This window comes from Epinephelus lanceolatus, chromosome 20, assembly GCF_041903045.1.
Source record: "Epinephelus lanceolatus isolate andai-2023 chromosome 20, ASM4190304v1, whole genome shotgun sequence".
NCBI classification, from domain to species: Eukaryota; Metazoa; Chordata; class Actinopteri; order Perciformes; family Serranidae; genus Epinephelus; species Epinephelus lanceolatus.
In genome coordinates this window covers 13435038-13444629 of record NC_135753.1, presented here as the reverse complement: position 1 = coordinate 13444629, position 9592 = coordinate 13435038, and the positions used below count along the sequence as shown (strand labels likewise).

Genomic DNA, 9592 nt, shown 5'->3' with positions numbered 1-9592 from the left:
TTTTTTATCAGTCAAACTTAATTTTTATTGTGTCTTTCATCCAGGTTAGTTTAAAATGCTTTAAAAGATAACTGACAAGCTGATACAAAGACAGTACAGATGTTAACAGTGAAACCTTGCACACAAGAAATAAAAATGCTGGAAATAATAAATAATAATAATAATAAAAGTAGTATGTAGTAGTAATATTTTTAATTTTAATAAAATCAATAAAACCAACAAAACAGAGGAGTAGATTTTTTTTAACTGTTAATTAATAAAAGACAATAACAAATAAAAGCAAAACATTTTAAAGGAAAATAAATGAAACAAAACTACCTGGTATTTCATAAGAAAATTTTAAGTTTTAGATGAACGATACGATACAATACAATATGATGCGATACAATGCCATACCACACCATATGTCCCCGTAGGGATATTGTCTTGACTCAGGAGCTCTTATACATTTTGAATTTTGTGTAGAGAAATATGTATCTTTCTTTTTTCCTGCATATCAGGCAGAATTGTCTCCACACTCCATTTCCATCTTCAGTTTGACATTGTGTCCACTCTAACTGATTCCCGTGTGGAAGAATTTGATATTCCCTAACCAATCATTTTAGACCAACATATCCGCCTGAATCTTACAGCATTTTAACTCAAAACACACCTGTGCAGCCGCCATGCCAAAATACTGGTTTAAGAGTTTGGCGGAATAAAAACAAACTACGATGTTGGGTGATGTCGGCACAGCTTGACAACACTTAACAACAGCTTGACAGTGGCATTGGTCCCCGTGTGGCACTTGTTGGAGTGATCGCTTTTTCAACCGCTGTTTCAACCATGTCATGATGCCAAACAAATCAGTCAACTCCTTGGAGTGGGTGAAGTAAAGGTCTGGACCTAGGCAATGTCTTTTTTATGCCTCTGTGCTGGCGACAGCTGTGGCCCGAGGCAATACCTTTTTTTGGGTTGTCTGTCTGGCCTGCTGTCTGTTCCTTCAAGATTTTGGTGGTCAAAGGTCACTGTGACCTAACAGAGCACATCTTTGGCCATTACTCAAGAATTTATACACTAACTATGACAAAATTTCACAGAAATGTCTAATATAACAAAAATTATGAAGTGATGACATTTTATATCCCAAAGGTCAAACGTCAGCTTCACTGTGACATCATACTGTTCTGCAAAAACACCTTTCTGGCCATTACTCAGTGTCTATAATAACTCAGGAACAGAAGGGGAGACATTTGGTCAGATGCTGAACTGGTGACACTAATCTTGGGTGTCCATTTTGAAACTGTGCTGATGGTATAGATCTTCTGTGCTCCCAGGTTGGGAACCACTGTCTTAGACAATAGTGCACCTCACACAGTGTATCAAACTTTATACATCACGTCTGTTTCTTTTCTGCCACAAAATCCTAAAAGCAAACAGGCCACTTCTTTTACAGTTGAAAAGAAGAAGAAGTGAAGAAAACATTTTTTCTCCCAGTCCTGGCAAAGCCTCGCAGAGACAGTGATCCAGATCAGAGGGCATGCTAGCAAAGTGCTTTGTCAAATCTGGCCTGACTTTCCATCTATTTTAACAACTGCAGTCATAAGCAATCCTGGAGATCTATGAAACTTATCTTCCGCCCTCTTCTCCCCGCTCCTGCTGAGGCAGCACCTGGATTTAAATGACTCGAATGATAGCCACAGAGACCGGAGTCATTTCGGGCTCCTCTGTTATGGATGGTGTGACGTCGGAGGGTGGAAAATTACCCTCGGGCCCACTCCGCCCCTGCTCTATATAACAGGATGTTGCTTCTGACAGATGTCTGGCAAAAAAGAGCAATGTGGTTTTGTTTGACAGTAACAGAAAGCTTGTATCATATTACCAATGTCCATATAACCATTCTCTGATACACCAAAGTCACAAGCTGTAATTTTATTATTTAAATGATTTGGGTTTGTAACTACTTTCCCATTCACTCCTTTCCAAAATGATTGTCTTTATGGAATAATATATATTGTACAAGAGGACATGACCTTGGTGCCCTTAATTCTTGTTAAATCCAGCGCACAAGCTGTTGTATTTAAATAAATAAGAGGAAAATAACTTCAGAAAAGCAGAACATCAACTAATTGGGACATCTCTCAATCAGTCTGTCAAAATATAATATCTTTAACCCTTTGAAATCTGAGCAAATTGCATTGATTTCTTTTAAAAACATGGGAAGAAGGCAATGAACAACAAAAAAATATTAGCAAGAAATTAGTAAAAAGAGACAATTAAAAACAAGAAAATTAGTGAAAAATGAAATTAAAGTTTAAAACAAATAAGGAAATGACCTGGAAAGAGTGCTTAAAATTAGAATATTTCTGAAACATAATTTTAAAATGTAAAAACAATAATTATATAGTTTTCCCCAGCTTTTTTCCCTTTTCCCCCTATTTTTAAATTTTTTTTTTTAAATTAATTTTCTAAATCTACTTACTTTTTTTTGTACTTTACGGGACATGTCTTTCCAAGTTGCTAATTGCTTTTTTTCCCCATGTTTTTGAAAGAAATCGCACCAGGGTTCAAAGGTTTCAATACTCGCAAAAGGCATCTGAAAACAGCACAAAAACTGATGTCACTCCAGGTTTCAAGGGGTAAATATAACACAAAATTATTGTCAGAAAGGTAATATCCATTTATGACATTATAGCGAAAACACGGTTCACTGTGTTGGTCAAACAGTATCAGAAATGAATCAGTCACAGGTGTTACTATGCCCTTCCTTGTTGGTGAAGTCAGAAGGAAACATGAGCTGAGTCAAAAAAAGTTTTTTTTTTGTGGAAGAAAAAAAAAAGTTTTTTTTCTTCTTCCTTTACCTCTGGAGGCACAGCCCGGAATTTTTCGACTAACGGAAGTTCAGGGGCCTCGGCGATCGCTCACGCCCTTCACTTCCGGCGGTGCCCCCAGGAAATCGCTGTGTTGTTTACAAATACTTCGGGTAGAAAACCAGCAGAGTTTAGCTATATATCACATTTTTCACGTCACTATATCACCGTGTAGACTAATCTGATGTTTGTAAAGTCTATAAACACAATGATTGAACAAACGTTGCTATTTCTGTGTGCAAGTTTTGTAATTAGTAACATGGTTATTAGCTGGGCTAACCGTTAGCTGTTAACATTAGCCATTAGCAGTGTTTGTAATAACCATAGACTGTATAAAAATAAGGTAATAACTCAATAAACGGTCCGTGAATAAAATATTTTTGCCAGCGGATATCTTAGTTACAACATGATTGAGCTAGCAAAGCAGTTTTGTGTTGCTATGTGTGGTATTTATTCAGTTATGGGAAATCACGATGTCTAGAAAGCATCAGTGGCTGCGGCCGACAGGGACAGTTAGCAAAGCTAACATCAGGACGTCATCTGTTAAAAGCCTCCCGTTGTCGGATACGACATGAAACTACCCCAGTTAGCTCAATCATGTTGTAACTAAGACATCCACTGGAAAAAATATTTTTTTTCACATTGACGAGACGCCGTTTTGGGTGGAGCAGTCGCTATGGGCGCGGAGCTTGCTGTTTCTGTAGGTACACATTTCCTGGGGACACCTGCATGTGTTGGCCACGCCCCCTCCATTGTGATTGGCTAAAGTGCAGCATCGTTCAAACTCAAAGCCCCCCCCCCTAGTCGTCTTTCACACAGGGCTGCCGACAGATTCTACAATGTAGATTGCAGAATCTGTCTTGAGAGATTAGGTGAAAGGCAACATCAGGCTTGACTTGAACACATGCACGTTCACATCAGACATAGATTTGAACTGAATAGATCGATTCTTAGATTCTAACTAATAATTGAGCCAGCTATTTAAGTCAGTATCGGCCTTAGATCTGATATCAGTATCGGTGCATCTATTGTTTTAATACAGTCTTTTTAAAGACTTTATGGTCCTGAGTGTTAAAGCTAAGAAATGTGAAGGAGAAAGGGACAGATGTGGTTCAAAAGGTTTTATATTAATAAAGCCTTTCTGCCTTCTGTGAAGTGGTTAATGAGACAGTGGACACTGATTGGACGAGAGTACCAGCTCAGGAGCTTCACCTGGCAATTAGTGGACTGTGGAAACCAATTCATTAGCTGCATTTTAATGCCACACTGTGAGATCCACCATGTTGCTTCAGCGCTCCTCACATCAGCCGAAGAAAGTTTAAGTCATAAAAAAAGAAAAGATTAGGTAAATAAAACATTTTAATATAATTAAAAATATTTTTCATGTCCATATTTATTACAGTGTATACAGTAACTGTCCTGAACAAAGACACAACAGAGCTTGACAGATATCATTAAGGAAATATACTGCACATAAGTATTGTCACACTGTAATGCATAAGAATACAATTAACTGGAAGGAGATGATTATCTCGCTGACTGCAGATATTGATTTCACATCACTATTTACTAGTTTACTTGACCTTCTGACTTTGCCAGTGATTAATTCTCCTCACAGTGACAGGGTTACTGCAACACTTGCACCAGTGTTCCCACACAGCCACAGCAGTGGCTAAGAGGTAGACACCCCCATCTAGTGGGCCAGGGCTCTGAGAATGATGTAAAGAAATGTTGCATAATCAATAGGCTTTAAATTGAGCTTAGGGCTCTATTACAGTGTAATCAGAGTGAAATTATTGTTCATTTTTCTCAATCTTGCAGGCTGAAGACTTTTAAATTATGTCTTCTAAAATCAATTTCATGATCACACCTGCTCATAAGTGGTGATTTTTCTTCAATTTTGCGTCATTGATTTTTTTTTTCTGTTTTAATTTCTTTCTTTTTTGCCAGATTTGATCTTTCATGTCCTTTTATTTGTTAAATTTGCTTTAAAAACATTACAAATTAATTGGGAAAAAACAATATACAACCAGGATACGTAAAGACTTTTTGAAAATAATTAATTCTGATTTAAATCAACATTAATTTAAGGTGAAACAATCCTACATAACTTTCAAGAAGGAGTCCTGTATCATGCTCTCCACCTCGTCCACCAACACGCCGTAATCTGCCTGACAAACAGCATGTTTCCTCCTGCCACTCTCCTTCAGGCACTTCATCATGTCTCTGTGGATTTCAGGTCTGGATGCAGTAGATCCGAGCTTCTTCAGCTGCTCGACGGGATCCTCGGGAATATTCTGGATTTGCAAAGCTTTGAACACAGCAGGTGCAAATTTCCCGTAGTGAGCGGTGGAACAAAGCACCACGGGACACGCACCGTCCTGCAGCCTATCAGCCACCACTTTCGCCACGGCGGTGTGTGTGTCCATGAGGTAGCCCGTTTGTGTGTGAACGCTCTGGATGGCGGCCAAGCAGTCGTCTTCAGAGCACCAGCCAGCCAGCACTTCCTGCTGAATCCTGCCAAGAAGAGGCTCAGGAACCTGAAAGTGCCGCTGCCTGTCTAAGCGTGTGAACAGCTCCTTGACCAGACGGCCGTCTCCATCTGAGACGTGGAAGATAAACCTCTCAAGGTTGGAGGACTTGAGGATATCTATAGCCGGGGAGTGGGAGAGCACCAGAGGCCGTCCCCGGAGATCGTACTCGCCTGTGGTGATAAAGTCCGTGATGATGCGGTTGTGGTTGGACGCACAGATGACTTTTCTTATCGGGATGCCCATTTGCTTGGCGTACACGGCTGACATGGCGTTGCCGAAGTTACCAGAAGGGATGCAAACATCAACAGGCTCCCCGAACTTGATAACACCGTCCCTGCACAGATCCAGATAGGCTGAGGAATGATAAACCACCTGCAAGACAGGGAGAAGTTAACAAAACTGTCACACTGCATGTTCCAAATAAAGTGAGCTGCTGCCTCACAAAAAAATTTATAGTGTAACTTTGCAAACTATGTTTAATCTGCACAAATGAGGGAAAATCAAGTGGTAGAAAAAAACACAACAGATGACAAATCAATTAAAAACACCACAATATAAAAGTATATGAGACATTTTTTATCTGCCAGTGTCAAAATATATTAAGTTCTGAAATGTTACAGATGGTGCAATGGTCTAATAAAGCTGTGACATTTTAAAGAGATGCTGTGTCTGACTCAACATGTAAGTTAATTCCCTTGTTGCAGCCTAAATCACTGTTAACTGAAAATCTTTGGGTTTTGGCATTTTGGTCAGAATAAACAAACATTTTGAAGACATCACTGTTACCTCTTGGAAAGTTTGTGCATTATGCCTCGTGCATTTGGACATTTCATAGTCTAACTATTTTTTAGCCCAACTATATTTTTTCATGTCACAGTAGGAAAAACACAGGTGTTAATATTACAATGAATGACGGCAGAATTCCATTTAGCTGTTTCAGTTTCAGGCTCCTGGTATCATGCATGCTGGCACACTGTCACACTTTAATAGAATGCAGCCATAATTAATGTTATTACTAACTACGGTTGCAGTGTGTGTTCCAAACTTAACATGTTTGTGAGTCACTGGTGATCCATTCAGAATGGACCCTCAACCCACTTTTGGACCTCGACCCATCAGCTGGAAACCACTGGATTAGCAAGTGTACAAGGTGTGATAACCATCGATGAAACCAGTATGCAACTCTATAGTGACACCTGAGCTTCCCCTGCCATTAAAGGGTAACTTCCGTATTTTCCAACTTGGACTCTATGTTCCCATGTTTTTGAGTCAAAATGACCAATGGGAACACAATTTTTTTAATTGGTTCAATATTGAGGAAGACTGCTGCAGCCAGCAGCCACGAAACAGGCTGCAATGTAACCACTTGGGGCATTTGGGCACTGTCAACTTATGTTCACTTGAAGTGATTGTTTTTACCACTAACAGGCTCAGATTGTTACTCTAAGTGTCTGATCGCTTATGGAACAGATCCCTAAAGAGATGGACCCTTTGTTAAAGAGTAAGATCCTTTATATTCAACCAGAAACAACCCTGACATCACCATCACCAAACCCACCAGACTCCAATTAAAAAAAAACAGTAATTTTAGCTTGTACAGAGTCAGTGTATTTTTACATCTTAGTGGGCGATTTAAGGGTTTATTTAATCCAAACCAGGATTGGCAATTGTTGGAACAGTGAAAAGAAGAACCAAGATGTTTTTTGTGAGTTTTATTTTATTTCTGTCAGCTTTGAATGAAGTGTGTTTTACTGTGATTAAATGACTGAATGAACTGAATGAATGTTTATTTAAATGGAATCTGGTGAGTTTGGCAATGGCAATTTCGAGCCGTTTCTGGTTAAACAAAATGATCTTACTCTTTAACAAAAAGGTCTGTCTTTGTATAGATGCTTTACATAAGTGGCCAGATACTTAAAATAACAATCTCAACCCTTCAGAGGCAAAAACGAGCACATTTAATGGACGTAAATTGATGGTGTGATACTGAACCAATTTCAGATATTGTTGTTCTAATTAGTCACTTAGACATGAAAACATTGGAAAAAGGGTCCAGGTTGAAACATACCAAACCTACCCTTTAAGTCAAAATCTTTGTTATGGACAAGCCCTATAACAGAAAGTGTTTTTTTTCATGGAGTCGTACTCAGTTATAAACCCACCTGTGGCAACAGCCGGGCCCAGTTGATGGAGTTGGCGGTGCTGAGGACTGTGCCATACTCCACAGCGAGGTGTCCGGTCAGCCCAGACTCTCCAAACATCCTCTTTATGGTTCTCTGACAGAAATCAAAGTCTGTCAGGATGCTCACGGCCCTGGCGTTGCCCTCCCTGAAGCTCGTCATCTGAAGCTTCTGAATCTCACTCACGCCGTCCTCTGGGAAGAACACCAGCACCCCTGTCCTGTGTTTGTCAACGCCACTGAGCCTGCTGAAGCCACTGAGCACTGCACTTCCTGTGTCCCCAGAGGTGGCCACCAGAATGAGGTAGTTGCACATCTGTGGGAGGCAGTAAGCAAAGAGCTGGGGCATCAGCTGCAAGGCGAGGTCCTTAAATGAGGCGGTGGGGCCGTGAAAAAGCTCCTGAACATACTGATTGTGGACAAGAGGTTTCACAGGTGCTACTGCCTCACTAGAAAAGTTAGATCCATATGCTTTGAATATCATCGTTCTGAGATCCAAAGCAGAGACGTCCAACGGGTGTATGCACTTTTCAAGTAAAACTAATGCTCGTTCTGGGTACGACATGTCAACTAGTCTCAGCCATTCACGAGCATCGAGGTTTGGGAAGCCATTTTTGGGAACATAGAGGCCTCCATCTGTGGCCAGACCCTCAACTACCACATCACTGAAGTATGCTTTTTGATTGGACGATGCTACGCTGTCACTCCTGGTTGACACATATGTTTCTGCAGCATGGTTCTGATACCTCTCCAGAGCCTTCAGCACCTTGTCTGCCACTTCCTCCACTGTGTCCCCTTTTCCACACAGCACCCGCACATCAAGCCACTTCTCATAAAACTGTTTCCTGTAACACAGAATGTCTTTCATGGACACCCCTGCCTCCTGGCCCACTATCCTGTTCACCTTCATCCTAGCAAGTCTCTGTATGATGTCCTCGCTGTCCACGTCCAGGTAGATCACCAGCCCGGACTCTCTTATGTGCTGCATCGCTGCAGCGTGAAGAGGGTTAGAGCCTGTCAGGGAGACAACGCACCCAGAGGCAGAGAAGTTACACAAAGCCTGGCCTTCTTCCTCCAGGAAACACTCACCACCAACTGCTGCCAGCTTGGCAGCCACAGGCATCCTCCATGTCGTCTCCAAGACATCATCATCAACGTCAATGACAGGTAGCCCCAGTCTGTGGGCCACTATCCTCCCCACTGTGGTCTTCCCTGCTCCAGGAGCACCCATGAGCAGGATGTTTGTGTCCCCCAGCAGGGAGGCTTTGGTGGAGAGGCATGATTTGGACGTTGGAAAGAGGCTGAGGTAGCATCTGACAGCTCTCAATGCATTCAGGAAACCCATTGAGGAGTCAAATGACAGCAGGCTTTTGTCCTGTGAAAAATAAGGACATTTAAAATAAAGTAACACATTTGTCACCTCATGTTTGGACACTACCCCCTGACACTGCTTTAACTTTGCACGTGTTAGCCAGGACAGTTGATCTGTCATCATATAAGCTGAATGAACACGACACTCACGTGAAATGGCGTCTTTCCGTACTTCAAACCGGATTATTCATGTTTTAATGGACTCTGTGGTATCTATATGGTTTGTTTTAACGGTAAAGCACCATGCAGCTGCACTACAACACACATGACCGGAGGATCACTGCACTGTGAAGTAGTCACAAACAACTACGGCCAGCCTGGAGGGACAAAAGTGATGTATCCTCAATGAGAAGTCGATTTCCTGTTGCAAAAAATATACAGTAATTCAACTATTTTATTTTCTATGAAGTCTAACCGGGGGCTTACAAATTGAACGATATATGAACGTGAATCACTTTAACTACCATAGGTTTTTTGCATCGCGGAACGTGCTAGAAGCTAGAGTCACCTTTGTGCTGCATTCAGATGCTCCTCGGAATGTTGTATTCCGCTGAGCCGAATTCTAAAGTAGACTCACTTTCATGTAAGGAAAATGCAATTTTATGCTAATTATGATAAGGCGAGACATGGAAACAGAATCAGAATCAATTAAAAAAATA

The 9592-nt window shown here is 41.0% G+C and overlaps 1 protein-coding gene across 1 annotated transcript; it reads right to left on the bottom strand.

The window, feature by feature from the left end:
- Positions 1–4190: 4190 nt before the first annotated feature.
- thnsl1 (threonine synthase like 1) lies at positions 4191–9245 on the bottom strand. Its single transcript, XM_033638399.2, has 3 exons — positions 9084–9245; positions 7546–8937; positions 4191–5755 (listed from the first exon to the last, which is right to left on the bottom strand). The coding sequence occupies exons 2-3, from the start codon at positions 8905–8907 to the stop codon at positions 4952–4954; spliced, it is 2166 nt and encodes a 721-aa protein (XP_033494290.1). The 5' UTR covers positions 8908–8937; positions 9084–9245; the 3' UTR covers positions 4191–4951.
- Positions 9246–9592: the final 347 nt, after the last annotated feature.